The sequence below is a fragment of the Nycticebus coucang genome, chromosome 2 (assembly GCF_027406575.1).
Source record: "Nycticebus coucang isolate mNycCou1 chromosome 2, mNycCou1.pri, whole genome shotgun sequence".
Taxonomy (NCBI): Eukaryota; Metazoa; Chordata; class Mammalia; order Primates; family Lorisidae; genus Nycticebus; species Nycticebus coucang.
The window spans coordinates 51,353,592-51,370,102 of NC_069781.1; the positions used below are offsets into that span (position 1 = coordinate 51,353,592).

Consider the following 16,511-nt stretch of genomic DNA (forward strand, 5'->3'; position numbering starts at 1 on the left):
TCTAGATTATAAAATAGATATAATGACATTCTTGGCATTAGCAATGGAGTCTTCATAGGATGTAAGACATGACATAAAATATTAGTTAATATACAGAAAATAAATATGCACTTGTTTTTTGTTTTAAAGAAAAGATCTCACTATATTAATAGAATACCTACATTTTTGGAAGGCCTAATTACAGCCCAAAATAATGACTTCGAGAGAGAACACATTCAATTGTAGTTTTCCATAAACTCTTCCAAACATCCTAAAGGGCTTGTCTGTCATATAAATTTGCTAGGGCTGCTGAAACTCACAGAGTACCATAAACAACTGAGATTTATTGTCTCACAGTTCTGGGGATTAGAAGTCCCTAGATCAGGGGTCCTCAAACTGTGACCCGCAGGCCACATGAGGCAGTGTGATTGTATTTGTTCCCGTTTTGTTTTTTTACTTCAAAATAAGATATGTGCAGTGTGCATAGCAATTTGTTCATAGTTTGTTTGTTTGTTTTTTTAACTATGGTCTGGCCCTCCAATGGTCTGAGGGACAGTGAATTGGCCCCCTGTTTAAAAAGTTTGAGGACGCCTGCCCTAGATCATCAGGATTGATTCTCCTGAGGTGGGTGAGGGAGAATCTGTTCCCTCTGTCCTCCTTCTGGTGGTTGCTGGCAATCTTTGGAGTACCTTGGTTGCTGTTTCACCCTGATCTCTGCCTTCACCTTCACACATAACATTCTGTGTGTCTCTGTGCCCAACTCTCTCCCTTTTTATTAAAAAACCAGTCACGTTGTATCAAGGACCCATCCTACTACAATATGACCCCCCGGTATGACCTCATCTTAACTAATTACATCTGCAGCAACCCAATCTCCCAACACAGCTGCATTCTGAGGTGCTGGGGGTTAGGACTTCAACATTCGAATTTTGGGAGGACATGATCCAACCACAACATCTAGTGATATGTTCTGAAAGGGATACTAGTCATAGGACAAAGGAATATTAGGATCAATTTTTAAACGACCTTGGTTTGAGAAAATAAATATAACAAAACATAAATAAAGCTAATTGAAAAAAGAAAAGAAAAATAGCTATCCTAGGAATATAGGAGGACTTAGCTAAGAGATTATGGGTCTTGAAAATCCAAAAAGATGCGTTTCACAAAACTTTTCCTGAAGAATTGTAGTTAAGATAGCCCATGAACCAAAATTTACAGGACATTTCAATTGAACCTTGGTTTCTCTGATTAGTTTTTTTAACAGATATTTTGATTGCATTTATCAAAAAGAATATATAACATTGCAATGCTCTGAAAACCAGAAGATCTGTTTACTATCAACAATACTAGCTGTTCTTTAAAATCCAGAAACCAACAATTAACATCCTTCCATGAAAACATGTGTCTTAACTTTCAAAACAAATCCTGCGATGGTTTATTTAAAAAAAACTAAAAACCATCATAGTACTAAATATAAAATAGTCTTCAGCAGAGTCACAAAGCTCTTGGGATTTCCTCCCCAGCATTCTGACTCCCATTTGGTAGTGATGTCATAATGTCTACTCAGTCATAGGACCTTTTGGGCCACAGAAAGGAAGCTCCAAGTAGACACACCAGATTACTGGATAAAATACATCAATTTCCAAATGAGTTTTATATTGTTTATTTTGTTATCTGGGGTTTTTTCCTCAGAGAGTAGTACTTTGAGACCCACTATGTCAGGTGAGTAAGCATTTAAAACTTTCATAGAAATAGTAAGGAAGAAGGATGACCCATCATCATAAAAAGCTGGTATGTGGCAATTTTTTACAAGATGATATGAAGTTTATTTGTTGGAGGTATGCTATAATTTAGACTCTAAATATTTGCCTTAAATCTTTTATGAGAAAAAGGCAGGGTGGGAAGTAGTGAAAGAAACCCATATATTTCTGATCCATGGTGCGTCATATTTTTTTGTTAGCATTACCTAGTTTGACGTCGTCAAGTGAAGATGAATTTAGAGAGGAAGAAGACAAGTATAAGGGAGAAGCTCACACTGGTATTCCTGCTAATGAGAAAACTGGTGACCATTACAAAGATATAAAACAATGTAAGTGTTTAAAGTTAATAGCAATACATGTACAAAAGCTAATTATACTGGCTTAATTTATCTTAGCTATCCTTTTCAAACTCCCATCATCATTCTATTTTCTACTTTTTGAATTTTAACTTACCAAATAGAATTTTCAGTGTATAAAGTGAAGTCCTTATTTCCTTCAACATTATGAGAGGTTAGAAAGTTTAACAAGTTTCGATTGGTAATTACTTGTAACCAATGCCTGGTTCATCATGGCATCATGCTAGGATCAATTAAGTGATTCAAAGCAATAGATATTTATTCTCTAGAGGCCCCAAATCAAAGTTTTGGCCAATGTAGTAAAGGCTCTCACCAAAACTGCTTGGTGAAAATCCATCTTTGCCTCTTCCAGCTCCTGGTAGCCCCATCGGCTCCTTGGCTTGTGACAGCATCACTCTGGTCTTTCCCTCCTTTTTTACATGACATTCTTCCTGTATCTCTGTGTCAAATTTCCCTGTCACCAGTCATATAGGATTAAGACCACACCCTGACTTCATTTTAATTACGTCTGCAATGACCCTCATTCCAAATAAGGTCACATTCTGAGGTACTGGGTGTTAGGACTTCAACATGTCCTTTTTGGGTGGACACAATTCAACCTATACAAAAGCAACTTCTAGATGTTTGGAAGGTCCATTAAAATTTAGTTTGTAACTCACCATTCTTCATATGGACTTCCTTCCCATATCTTTATAAGGTGTACCAAAAAGTGAAAAGTTCCTAAGAAACTTTTATTAAAAAAAATTAAGATTAAATTTAATTATTCTGGGATCTCTATTAATATTAATCAATGAAAAATAGAAAAAAATAAAGATATACATACACTCAAGTACTGTGGAAATTTTAATGCATTAGTTGTATTTCTATTTTTTCCTTGGTGAATCAATATCCCTTTTTTGTAGGTGAAAAAAAAAAAAAATCACTGAGCTCAAAAAGAGCTCATTTCATAGTTGCCAGGAAGCAGAGGCAGGAATTGTGTCTAATCTACCACCAGCTGCCTATACTGTGCACAAAATAGTGCAACACAAATCATGCCTTTTTTAGGATGTACCTCTACTTTGAATTAAACAGAGCATCAATAAGTCAAGTGCCTGATAATTACTTAAACAACACCAAAAAAACCCTGTTACATTTTATACATACTCCCCCCCCTGAACATCCATAACATAAATGGGATCTTACTAAAAATTATTCTATGACTTATTTTTTTCTCATTTAATAACTCTGGGACTCTGGCACCTGTGCCTCGTTATTTTTAGTGGGTACATAGTATTCCATTAAGCAATATTCCACAGTTTATCATCTTGTTAGAGAATTTAGGGTACGTATAGTTTTCCCCTTGTACATTCTTCTCATAAACACACTTAGGTGCCTGTCTTTGTATTCCACTAAGAAATGAATGCATAGGTGTAGTTAAATACACACGTGCATTCATATGTGTATAACATTTTCTGTCATTCTTTGAGATTTTGGAGAGAGGAGGTGTGTGTGTGTTAAGTCTACAATCTTGATCCAATTTACTTTGACCCATTGGTTGGGTGAACATGTACACTAACTTTGAATTACAACCAACCCCATTGATGACTCTTAAGGGTAGGATTCTTTACATGTATACCTGGGGACCTTGTGAATATATATGGGAGAACTTGATTGTTATGGAACCCATATATGCTTTTGTACCTGAATTTTTCCATAGATTAGCAGAAAGGTCAAGGATCAATCCTCCTTAAGTTTTTGATGTCAGTACAAACAGTGATAACATTGCACATCTACAAATCTACTTCAGCACCTGTTATGCCCTTACATGTTTTCCACGAATTTCCTCAACAATCACTTCTCAGAAAGAGTCATTGAGCACAAATTTGGCTTTTTACCTCATGAATTTTAGATTTATCCCTTACCCTACTTTCTTATTTTGTAGATGCAAAATGACTCAAACATTTTTTGTTCCTTTTCTTTTTGGAATTAATGCATATGTTTAAAAAAAATCAAATGAGGAAAAATGTAAAGAAACAAAAAGTAACTTAGCTAGTTGCTGAAAACTTTTTATTTTATGTTTTCAGATGTATTCACGACACATGACACAAATGTTACTGATTCTGAAGTATCGATGAAGGCAACAACTGATATGAGATTTGCTATAAGAAAACGTAAGTACTGAAAGGAACCATGGCATCTAATCAAGTCCTTAACACAAGATATCAAAACAGCACTGGAGAGTGTCAGGGAGGAAAGAATTCTTGGTTTCTCAACAAGACTAACACTTTCCCTCTACAGTTCAGGGGGTCCTAAAGGTCACCACGTGTATAGAGGGAAAAATAAGAAATTGTAGGCAAATGTACCTTTATTTACAAAATATTTTTCTACATGTTGATATAAAAATATGTATGGATTTGTTAATTTTTCCTATTTATGGAGACCTTTGGGACACCCTGTAGATTCTATGACCTGGGATCCAGCTGAGTTCTGGGCCAGCCTCTTGGTTTTTCTCCAGTGCCCTTTCACATCCACACATTTGGGGCTCCATGTCCATTGCCCTGATCATTTCAGAAGCCAAGGAGGTTCTTACACTTCTGAACCTCATGTTTTTGCTTCAGGAGGAAAGAAAAATTAAATAATAACTGAATTTAGGATGTAAGAAAATTAAATTATACATCATTTCTTAAACCTCATTTCTGGTTTTCATCTTTAGCTTTAAATAGGGAAGAGAGAATGTTTCTGGCTATGGCAATTTTAATACTTGGAACAACCAGACTCAGTAATACCCGATTATTATAATAATAAAGCTGCTTGCCCATAACTAACTATTTTGAGCAATTTACCCCTTGGGATTTAAATGAAACAGTGTCATTTAAAGGATATACACTTATTAGGTAAATCACTCATGGGAATCTTGCTTGTGTATAACAAACAACATTTGAGTTGTTTGGGATGAGACAGGGAGAGCCAGCTCTTAAACAGGGCAGGTGCCTCAAATTCCGGTAGGGTTTTGTGTGTCACTGAGGATAGATCACAGGACCCATGGAAGAGATTACAAAACCCTAACTTCTAGTCCATGATTCAGGCCCTCAAGGAAAGTTGTATTGGAAGAAGAAATTCCTGCCATTTTAAAGGATGCTGTCACAGAAGGAGGCGTGCTGACATGGCAGAGGTGTTCTAGAGGAGCCTGACCCCAGGGAAATAGAGACCTCCAGGATAATTTTGATGAAGGATTTCTTGCTTAAATAGAGTCTCTAAAACTCTGAAGGAAGGGGGATGAGCTGGGGAAATCCAGAGAGTTACCGATTTTTCAAGTCCTTCCTGAATCATCATCAACTCCAGGAATAGATTTGGTTTTCCAATCTTTCTTGTCTGCAAGATCCCTGTAATGGATCTGTGGGCTCAGTCCAAATTCATTCTGCCTGTCTGTAAAACCCCTCCTATTGTGGGGTGCCCTGTACCCCACATGGAACTTTACTGACTCCTGCATTAAGCAAAGCTAACTGAACTGGCTATCTCTCTGGGACAAAAAATGGCCCTCCAGTCATAATTGTTCTCCAACACTTTCTTTCTTTCTTTCTTTTTTTTGGCCAAGGCTGGGTTTGAACCCACCACCTCCAGTATATGGAGCCAGCATCCTACTCCTTGAGCCACAGGTTTCACCCTGTTCTCCAATACCCAAAAGGATGCACTATAGACTGAGATATATACTAAATGGGACCTAAGAGTCCTTGATATAAAAATCCCAAATTTTTATATCCAAACCTCTGTTTCCAACTACAAGCACACTCATGCAGCCTCCCTTTTTGGTGTCAAAGCAACAAGGCTGCCCTAGACAGAGAACATTGTTTCAAAGCCAGTGCAAGGAGCCACCTGGAGCCCATCATCTCTTCAAACAGGTCTTCCTTACCTCTAAAGCAGTGGTTCTCAACCTGTGGGTTGTGACCCCTTTGTAACAATGAAAATACATCCTGCATATCAGATATTTACATTACGATTCATAACAGTAGCAAAATTAAAGTCATGAAGCAGCAATGAAAATAATTTTATGGTTGGGGGTCACCATAACATGAGGAACTGTACTAAGGGTCATGGCATTAGGAAGGTTGAGAACCACTGCTCTAAAGTAAGCTTATGGCCTCATTTTCCTGTTTTCTCTCTCTTTCACACATTATGGGCCCGTGAATTCTACCTCAAGCAACCCATGATCACAAAAACTGTATTTTTCAATATCACCTTCTTTCTCTTCCTTTATTTCAGGAAAATGTAATTATCTTTCATTTCTTCTCTCTTCTTTGCTCCATTTTAAACTTGAAAATATGCCTACTCAGGCTGGGTGCGATGATGCATGCCTATAATCCCAGCACTTGGGAGGCTGAGGGAAGAGTATCACTTGAGTCCAGGAGTTTGAGATCAGCATGGGCAGTATGGTGAGACCCTATCTCTACAAAAAAGTTTAAAAGTTAACCCCTGCGGCAGGAGGATCCTTTGAACCTAGGAGTTCAAGGCTTCTGTGACCTAGGATGGTGCCACTGCATTATAGCCTGGTGATGGAGCAAGACTCTAAAACAAACAATAAAATATGTCTTATCCCAGATGTTTAGTCAATAATTTTTATATGCCATTAATTCTTTTTCCCTTTTCCTAGATAAACCTACCAAGGCCAGATATGACAAACCCGCCATTGAAGAAGAACCTCAAGAACCCTATCATAACAGTTTTCAAAGTATTAAAACTAATATACTGTATTGATACTTGGAGTATATCATTATATGACTTAAAAATTTAAGTTTCTCTACTCTGAACATAGCACAAAGTAATAACATGCATAATGAATTTATAATGCTGCATGTTAAAGTCACTCAAATCTTTTAAACAGTAAATGTCTAAGAGTTAATCTTCTGACAAGAGCTAGGAAGACAGCTGTTTTAGAAATAGAATCTTAATAAAAATGAATTTTATCTATATTAAATATCTATGATTAATATATTTATAAATATATAGCCTTTTATATACTTATAAATACAAATTTAAGGTTATACTTATATAAATATATTGAATATATTTTAAATATAATGTTTTGATAATAAAGTACAAATTTCTACCTGCTTGAGGAATAAACTTATCTCTGGTTAGAATCAATTATTAGTGTTTCCTAAGATTATTTGAGATGGGGGGTTGGGTGTGGGAGGCTACAAAATCTAAATCACCACTTTGTTTTCCTGACAAGAATATTGTTCCTTATAAAGTATTTGTGAAACTGTAACGACCCAGGATGGCTGTCCTCTAAAGTCTTGAATGAGTGGTCTATTTGAAGACAATGGAAACTTACCTGTCATTACATGAAACCCTAGTTTCTTCAGTTCATGCAAACAAAGTATGTTTCTAATGTGATTATTCTAAATTACTCTGCATCTTTAACACTACTAAAAATGTATCTACTTTTTGGATATGTTTAAAAATAGAAAACTGATTATCCTGGTATCCCTCTTCTTAAATGACTTTAGTGATTTACTACTAGGTTTGGGGTCATGTTCTAACTTCTTAACCAAGCATTCAAGTCCAAAATGATCTGAACTGTGAAAACTTTCTAGTTTCATCTCTGGTCACGTTCCCCACCTATAGTCTTCACTCTACCGAAGCTCCCAAAGCTTACTGAGCCTGCTGGTGACTCTGTTTGCTCGCAGTTAGAATGAGTTCTCTCTTCCCTTGTTTACCTAGTAAGCAATTGCTAGGCCCATATTGGAGCTTGTGTTTCTGGCCTTCCCAAGTTGAATGAAGTCCCATGCCTTGTATTAAAGCTTTCATTATCTTGCAAAACCATCAACAATGATCTTTGTCTGCATCCAAAATAAAGGTGGGTTCCTGTGCCTTGTTCACATCTATAACTTAACGCCGACCTCAGGATCTGGCACCTGGTACCAGCTCCAAGTATAACTGCTAAATGACTAAACTAACAAATGAATGTTAGTAAAGCAAATTTGCCTTATTTTGTTATTCTGTTCTCTCTTCTCTCTCTCTCTTTTTTTTAAACAGAATCAACCCCAAATGTGCCTGCATTTTGGACAATGTTAGCTAAAGGTAAATCATACAGTTAGGTAGCAGGGAAAATGTTTAGGTTTTCTAAAATCTTGTGTAAGAAAGCCAAGAACAAGTCTAAATAGAGTAGAACCTCTGTAAGTTGACCACCCAAAGGACTGTAACAAACTGTTCAACATACAGAGGTGGTCAACATAGGGAACTAGGCCTACCATCAGAAATGTACATGTGATGCCATGCCTGGTCGGTGAAAATTAGATGAACTTGGGGAGGTGGACGGTTATGGAGAGACTGCTCTACAAAAAGTTAAGTCAAACATTTTGCTGCCACATGTAATAGTAAATGCACAAAAAATCTAGAAAGGTGATAAAGTGTCACATATTTTTCGAATCACCCCCCAAATGTTCTCTTCTCCTACAAATGTTAAAATCTCGTCATTTAAGTGATTTATGGTTAAAATTTTTAATGAAAGCATTTTGCTCAATATAGTCCCTTTTGTATTTGGAGCAGTGTGTACATAAGCCCAGGAGATGCACATAGAGATGCAAAATTTTTATCAAAATCTATGCACAAATAAAAGTATTGTGTATATTATAAATATATAAACACATGTACAATGCAATGTACACATTATTTCTATGAATGTGCACAAAAATGTACCATATGTGCACATATATATGTATAGATGTATAAATGCAATAGTTTGTATCAGATAACATATGTGTTATACATATACAGTATAGATCATATTCAGTTGATCCTCATTATTTGCATATTCTATATTTCTGTTTTGTAATTGCATTCTGTATCATTGACCCTCTACTATTTATCACCCCCAAATCAATATCTGCAGTGCCTTTGGGGACATTTGTGAACCATGGACATTGCCCGGCACACACATCTCTACCTGAGGTAGAACGAGGCAAAAAATTTACCTTCTTTTGTTCAGTTCTCGTACTATAAATGTCATTTTTGGTAGTCTTTATAGAACCATGTTTTTTTACACTTCTTGTTGACTCTTTTGTTATTTAAAATGGCCCCCAAGTACGGTGTGAAATTACTGGCTAGTGTTCCTAAGTGCAAGAAAGCTGTGATGTGCCTTATGGAGAACACACTGGTTAGAGAAGCTTCATCTAGGCAAAAGTTACAGTGTTTACTAGAAGTTCAACGTTAGTAAATCAACAATAGATATTAAAGTATCTTTAAGCAGAAATATACATAAAACAAAGTAACATATGGATGGATTGATGAAAATGCTGTGATCAGACTGGTAGGAATTTAACACTGTATGTATCCAAGGAGCCGCAGTTGTAGCTTTGCTAGTTCAGGGTGTATGGTGACTTTAAAGACCATAGCTCCTGAATAATGAAGACAGACTGTACACATTATACATACACACATATAATTTTAGCAAGTGAATGCTGTATACCATAACCCCAATTTATTGTTTCAACAGCTCTAAATGGGACGGCAGTGTTTAACATGGATGAAAAAGATCAGTTATTCCGCCTAATTCCAAGTAAGAACAAAATACTTCAATTACTAGATGCATAAATACTCACACACATTTTCGCGTCTACATGGTGACACCATTTCCCCCCATGAGGTATAGTGTATGTAAAGGGGTATCATGGTGGCTAACATCCTGTCAGAGACAACCTTGGCTGTTCAGGAGAGTTACAGCTCCTAAGCCTTCTTCCCCAGCTACATTTTGAAGATAACTATTACCACTTTTCTGTTTTGTAGTTTTTACTCTTGAAACAGGTAAATCAAATGAAGGAGTAGAATGTACAGAATGCTGTCTTTTAAAAATAGACTTCTGGAGCAATTTTAGGTTTAAAGAAAAAGGTAGCAAATGTAGAGGATTCTCACACCCTCCCTCCCACCTGCTTCCCCTACTGTTAACATCTTGTGTGTGGTACATTTGCTACAAATTGTGAACCAGTATTAATAGATTATTACTAACTGAAGTCCATAGTTTACACTATGAGTTTACACAGAGTTCCTTCTGTGTTACACGGGTTTGGGGTTTTGACCAATGCATAACGTCACATTTTACCATCATAGTGTCAGACACAAGTTTACGGCCCTAAAATCCCTCTGCCCCCACCAGTTCATTTCTCTGCTCCTCTCTCTCCTTGAACCTTTGCAACCACTGACCTTTTTGCTATTCCTATAGTTTTGTCTTTTCGAAAATGTCATATAGTTGGAATCATTCAGCATGTAATCTCTCCAGACTGGATGCTTTCACCTAGAAATATGCGTTTAAGCTTCCTCTATATTTTTTTGTGGCTTGCTCACTCACTTCTTTTTATCACTAATATTCCACTGTACAAATGTACCTCAGTTCATTCACCTGTTGAAGGACATCTTGATTGCTTCCAATTCTTGGCAATAAAACTGCTATAAACGTTTGTGTGCAGGTTTGTGTGTGAGCATAAGTGTTCAAGTCAGTTGGGGAAATACCTAGGAGTGCAATTACTGGATCATATGGTAAGATTATGTTTAGCTTTGTAAGAAATTACCAAACTTACTTTCACAGTGGTTGTATTTTATATTTCCAGCAATGAACATGAGTGCCTAATGCTAAACACAGTTGTAATTAATGAATTAATTATATTTATGAAATAATTTGAGCAGAAAATTTTAAGGCAAAGCAATGTTAATTTCCCCCCAAATCTCCATTCTACAAATAAATGACTGAAAAATAATATCTGATGATACAAGATCGGTCAACTCAGCTTTAAATTGGGTTATTTGCCTTATGATGCTTCAAGAAAGTGGAGTGATTCTTTGTTTAGAAAAGTTGTTTATAGGTATGATGAATGCTGGGTCATTTTAGAAATACTTTGTTGTTTATCTTATTTAACATTTAAGGGATTAAATTGGGCTTACTATCTTAGTATCTGTTGAGCACATACTAAATGCCAGATGCTTTAGATACAGACATCAGTCCTTACAGCAATGCCACAAAGTTAGAGTTATCTCCATTTTACTGATGAGGAAACTGAGGTTTAGAAAGAAAACCTGCCCAAGCTTGTAATTAGCTTTTCAGTAACTGCGAAGGATTAGGAATTTCTCTATTCTGACATCACCTGGATAAATAAAATGTACTATGAGCACACCTCTTTAAAAAACTTTCAGGTGGGTGGCGCCTGTGGCTCAGTGAGTAGGGCGCCGGCCCCATATACCGAGGGTAGTGGGTTCAAACCCAGCCTCGGCCAAACTGCAACCAAAAAATAGCCGGGCGTTGTGGCGGGCGTCTGTAGTTCCAGCTGCTTGGGAGGCTGAGGCAAGAGAATCACGTAAGCCCCAAAGCTGGAGGTTGCTGTGAGCCGTGTGACGTCACGGCACTCTACCGAGGGTGGTAAAGTGAGACTCTGTCTCTACAAAAAAAAAAAACAAAAAAAAAAACTTTCAGGTGGCAGAATAGAAAATCAGGAACTCAGCCCATTTCAATACATTTCCAAAATAATCACCCTCAAAATAATCAGAAGCCATAAAACAGTCATTAACAGCTATAGACATTTCGCTTTGCTTGGTCCAAGGCCGCACTTTCACAATTACAATTGAAGAAAAGTAGAGAATACAGACGTAGTAATGTGGCATTGCTTACTGCCTATACATCACTACCTGGAAAATAGTTTTAAAAATACCTTTGGTTTGGTAGGAGGAAGCTAGGAGAAAAGGAACAAATAGCAAGACGGTCATCTACAGCCATCATTCAATTGTGTTTATTAAGTCAGATGTATATTCAGGAAAATTTAACATGTGGCAATAAAGATGTCTTCATTAATAGATTTAGTAAAGACTCTTGGTATCTCTGGGTCCGGATATAACATTAAAACTTATTTTAGAAAGTTAAACAAGTAGTTTCCATTTCTCTTTGTAATGTCAAGTACACTGGGTTTAATCCTCTCAGTAATAAAATGACAAACAAAGCTCTTAAGCCTCATAGAGAAAGCATCCCATATGCCATCCTTTTAGCTTAAAAGAAAAATCCGTGCATGTCCCAACAGTAGAACACACACCTTTCCTTCCTGAAGGACTAGTTCCTTATAAGTCGATTGTTTTAAACAGTGATACCTTCAGAGATGATAGATTAATTGGTTTCTAGTAAAGGCGGGAAGGAAGACAGCTACATGCACATTATGACATCTGGTAACTTGAATTTGAAAGCACTTTCTTTGCCATGGGCAAATCCATAAAATTCCGTGATCCTGCAAAATGGAGCTAAGGACAACTCCTCCAGGATTGCTGTGAAGGTTAAAGAGAAAAGTTAAGAGCCCTTGACCATAGGAATTAGCTTTTCCCTGGTGTTGCCTGGTTTGGGGGGTTGGTGAGCAGTGAATACTCCAGATGGCGTAGGCCTTCTATGCTCTTGCTTTTTTCTGGTGCACTTTTTTCTTTCCTCTCAGGATCTGATCTGTTCTCGGGAAGTGATGACAAAATATCAGAGCTCGAGGAGCTTAAGATCAAATTAATGCTGGGCATCTCGTTGATGACCCTGTTCCTTTTCTTGATCCTCTTGGCATTATGTTGTGCCACACTGCTCAAACTGAAGCGGATGGGGTAAGTCTAGGGACCTCTGCGGTCTCCATGCTCAATGCATCACACCAAGCTCATCTCCCTCCTCTCTTAAGTACGTTGTTAGAAAAATGTGACTCCCAAATTTATAAAGTATTTACTTTGACTCCATTTCCCCTATTCCAAAGGACTATTTCTCAGGGAACATCCTACTTGAACTGTCCTTCAATATGTTAAGTAGTGATCTAGAGATAGATATAAAACCCTAGTCAGTTGGAAAGGATGTAGAGGATCAAGACAGGCTTCATCTCATTTTTTTATAGCGTTGGAACAAAAGTGTTACATATTCTGTTTTATATAGCACATCTGCTTACCATCTAAGATTTTTCATTCAAGCAAGCCTTAGGAGTTCAAAAACTAGCAAATCTCTATCACAATTACACCTTGAGGCCTATCCATGTATTCTAATAAAAATATTAAATTCAATTCAAGCCTGATTGAAGGGACTATTTAAAATTTTTCAACAGTGTAGCAGACTACTTTTGAAAATTGCAACAGAATTGAGTAATGTTCATAATTATCATTAATTCCATTCTTTTGATTGTGGTGTTTTTAATGAATGCTGTATTTCTCTGGTCCATTAAAACTGTGACCCTAAGTATTTATTCCCCCTAATCCAGCTTCACTGTATATGTTTCTCACTAAACTTTTATTAAGGCAACTTTTAAGTTAAGTTGAGAGCACTTGACCATAGGAATTAGCTTCCTCCACTAGGAATTAGAACTGGTTTCTAACTCCTAGTCTTAAAATTTGAAACATGCTTCATTCATACAAGTGTTAAATATATTAAAATTACAGTGAAAAAAAACTATGAAGGTGTATCACTTATGTTACTAAGTACCTAATACATTAGACAGAATTTTTGTGAATGCTTTTCTAAGTTGAATAGCAAACGTATGCAATTAAATCCACCTTTTGATATATTCTTTTCTTTTTCAGTCATAACGATTACGAGAGTCAATATTCTATCAACCCAGAACTGGCCACCATGTCCTACTTTCATCCATCAGAAGGTGTATCAGATACATCTTTTTCTAAAAGTGCAGAGAGCAGCACTCTTTGGGGCAATACTTCTTCAGATATGAGAGGCTCATACCCAAGAACAAAATCTAAAGCTACAGATATGGTTTCCACAGGCTCGGATGTTATGAGCCTAAACAATGAGTCAGACTTTCTAAATACTGATTGATGAATAGAGAACTTTAATTCTTCTGTCATACCAAAAACACTTGTGTGTTTCATTAATGTCATGATTTTGAAACTCCGCTAAGACATTTAAACATTCTGCTGTCTTAAAAGGATACATTCAATAAAAATTATCTTGGTTATAAAAACTCAATGGAAAAAGTACATGGAAATAATTGAAGATACGGAAAATTCATCAAGTCAAAATATTCCTGGAGAGTGACTTATGAAAGTTATTCATTATGGGTGGTTCTCTTTTAAATGATGACATTTAGATATTTACCTTCCCTGGGGGCGCTCACTACCACCTATCCACTCTACCACCATGCTGCCAAAGCAAAAAGAACACACCTGTTGGTGTTTTATTGACAAAACAAGAGACTAAATAGAAATTAGTGGTAGAAACTCCTGGCATCCTTGAATTAAGTCATCAGGGCAATGCTCACAGGACAAACAGTAAGAATAAAAGGGTTTTTTTCCATATCTAAAGAATTCATAATCCACAATCATTTGAGATACCTGATGTTCCACGAGAAAGAGGGGACCCCAGCAGGTAATTTGTTAGAGGGGGACTCACTGACCTCGAGTCTTTTAAAGCTGAAGCACCTTTCTTTTTTTCTTCTCCCAGGCATTCGGGATGTTCATTATGTTCTATCGTGAGAGAAGTAAAGCATCTCGAAGACTAATTCACGCTTATTAGTGACCGTCATCTAAGATTATCCACACCTAGAGTATTTCAATTTACCAGGAAGACAAATGGAATAGGAATAACGTTTCCCTTTTAGGGATTAGTTTCCAATGGAAGGATTTTAGGGACATGCCTCGCATCTGTATCTTGGGCGGCTACGTGAGGATGTGGGGAGGCGGCGAATCAGGGCAGGGTTCATCACCCTCCTCAGGTGTAGGCCATAACAATAGCTCCCATTTCTTGAAAGCCTCCTTTATGTCACTTTATTACATTACATCCCATTGAAATCTAATTCCACTACTCTGCAAAAGGTGCGTTTATTTTACAGATCACAAAACAAAAACTCAGGTAAGTTTGCCTAAGGTCACCTGCTAGAGATGGACAAAGCTACAGTGAGCTTCCAAACTGAGGAAGCTCCTCAATCCACAGTGGTGGATAGTCAAATTCACAAGTGTCAAAGGACTTGAGAAGCAAGATAGGCCCAGGCATCCAAGAAGCATGAGGTTCCACAACTCAGGTGTTGGGCTTAGGTCTCTACAATTCTTCTTCCCCTTGGAGAACAGATTTATACCTCATTGCCACCTATCTTCTTCAGCTCCTCCGATCCCCTTTTCTGCGCAGACTCCAGTCTGGGTCTAACTCGTCATTGGCTGGAAAGCTGAGAAGCTCCGCCTTTAAGTAGCAATTGACTATATAAGAAGGTAGCGTGCCGGGAAGTAGGTCGCAGAGCAGGTTTCGGCTTGCTTTGACGTCTGTCGACATCGCACACGGTTTCTGAGCCGGTGGGGGTAGGCTTGAGCAGCAACTCATGCTACCCTCTGCAGGTTATTTTTGCCATTTTCTGTGCCCTTTTGACAGCCCAGGGGGTCGGTGCCAGCGTCCGTACTGCCAGTTCAGGCATCCGGAGATGTGGTGGAAACTGAGTGAGGCAGGGGGAAAGTAGTCATGTTGAGTCCGTGGGTGAGACAGGGTTGTGCAAACAGTATCAGGTGGGCTTGGGAAGAGGTTGAGGAACAACTATTCCCACGCTTTCCCTCCATTCATTCTTGGGAGGTGCCAAGAATTCTCTTAATTGGAAACAGGTTTAAGAGTCATTTTTGACTCACTACTAAAAGCATTATAGAGGAAGTTGTGTATAGCATTACTCTGGCCAAACGTCTAAAATGGCCAAAAAAGACATGTTAACCATATTTTTAAAAGCAGGCTTTTTGTCCTCAGAACAGTTAGCACAGTTTGTAGATAACCTTGTAAAGCGCAAAGTATCCTGAGGGGGTTGAAAGTGTGGGCAGGGAGTCTTTCCTAGAGTCCTGGGCAGAGGTGTAGACGGTCTTCTCACTTGCCCTCTGCTCTTAGGGCCACCACCAGTACAGCCTGCATTTCCCGAACAGGTGTCCTGGCCTCTGACCTGTGTCCCCTGAAAGGGCATAATAAACCAGCTCCCTTCCAGCTCTCCCTGCCTCAGAAACGTCCTCTTATTTTCTTCCCCTGGAGCCCCCGACCTGCCTCTCCCCGAGCCTCTCAAGACAGATGTTATTTTGAATTCTGTTCTCCTGTCGCTAGCGTTGTGTTTTCCTCGACCTTGACTACTTAAGGTTCTTACGGTCTGTTCCTAGGGGCTGGCGGTATTGAGAGAACCACCACCACTTGCCTTGGAACAAGGAACCAAGTTGTTCCAGAGTCCTCGAGGCTGAGTCTTCCCAGGATCAGAAGCCTTAAGTCCTGTCCCTGGTCGCCACTTTCTCTGTCCTGAGCTGTGCGGAAGCGTGAAGGTGCTACAGGGATCCCGTTTGGGGGTGGTTTCCACAGTTCCTGAAACCCTTGGTTTGGGAGGAGCCGTCCTAGGGACGCTGGGGAAGGCTGGGCGTGGGTGGCAGTCACCAGCGCGCCCCTTCCTGCCCGTGGGGAGCGGAGTCCACGCTCCCGAGTCTCCATGGCTCG

At 38.3% G+C, this 16,511-nt stretch overlaps 1 protein-coding gene across 1 annotated transcript; it reads left to right on the plus strand.

Annotated features, from left to right (window-relative positions):
* Positions 1-1,625: 1,625 nt before the first annotated feature.
* On the plus strand, positions 1,626-14,639 carry EQTN (equatorin). Its single transcript, XM_053577805.1, has 9 exons — positions 1,626-1,701; positions 1,940-2,068; positions 4,159-4,245; positions 6,723-6,800; positions 8,111-8,155; positions 9,570-9,632; positions 12,532-12,685; positions 13,640-13,713; positions 14,514-14,639. Exons 1-9 carry the CDS (start codon positions 1,626-1,628, stop codon positions 14,543-14,545), a joined length of 738 nt encoding a protein of 245 aa, XP_053433780.1. The 3' UTR covers positions 14,546-14,639.
* Positions 14,640-16,511: the final 1,872 nt, after the last annotated feature.

Excerpts from the sequence above, each read along its gene's own strand:
- EQTN (XM_053577805.1), top strand. The coding sequence starts at position 1,626 with ATGAGTTTTATATTGTTTATTTTGTTATCTGGGGTTTTTTCCTCAGAG. Across the intron at positions 4,246-6,722 it reads GAGATTTGCTATAAGAAAAC|ATAAACCTACCAAGGCCAGA; the intron begins GTAAGTACTGAA and ends CCCTTTTCCTAG. Across the intron at positions 13,714-14,513 it reads CTACTTTCATCCATCAGAAG|GCATTCGGGATGTTCATTAT; the intron begins GTGTATCAGATA and ends TTCTTCTCCCAG.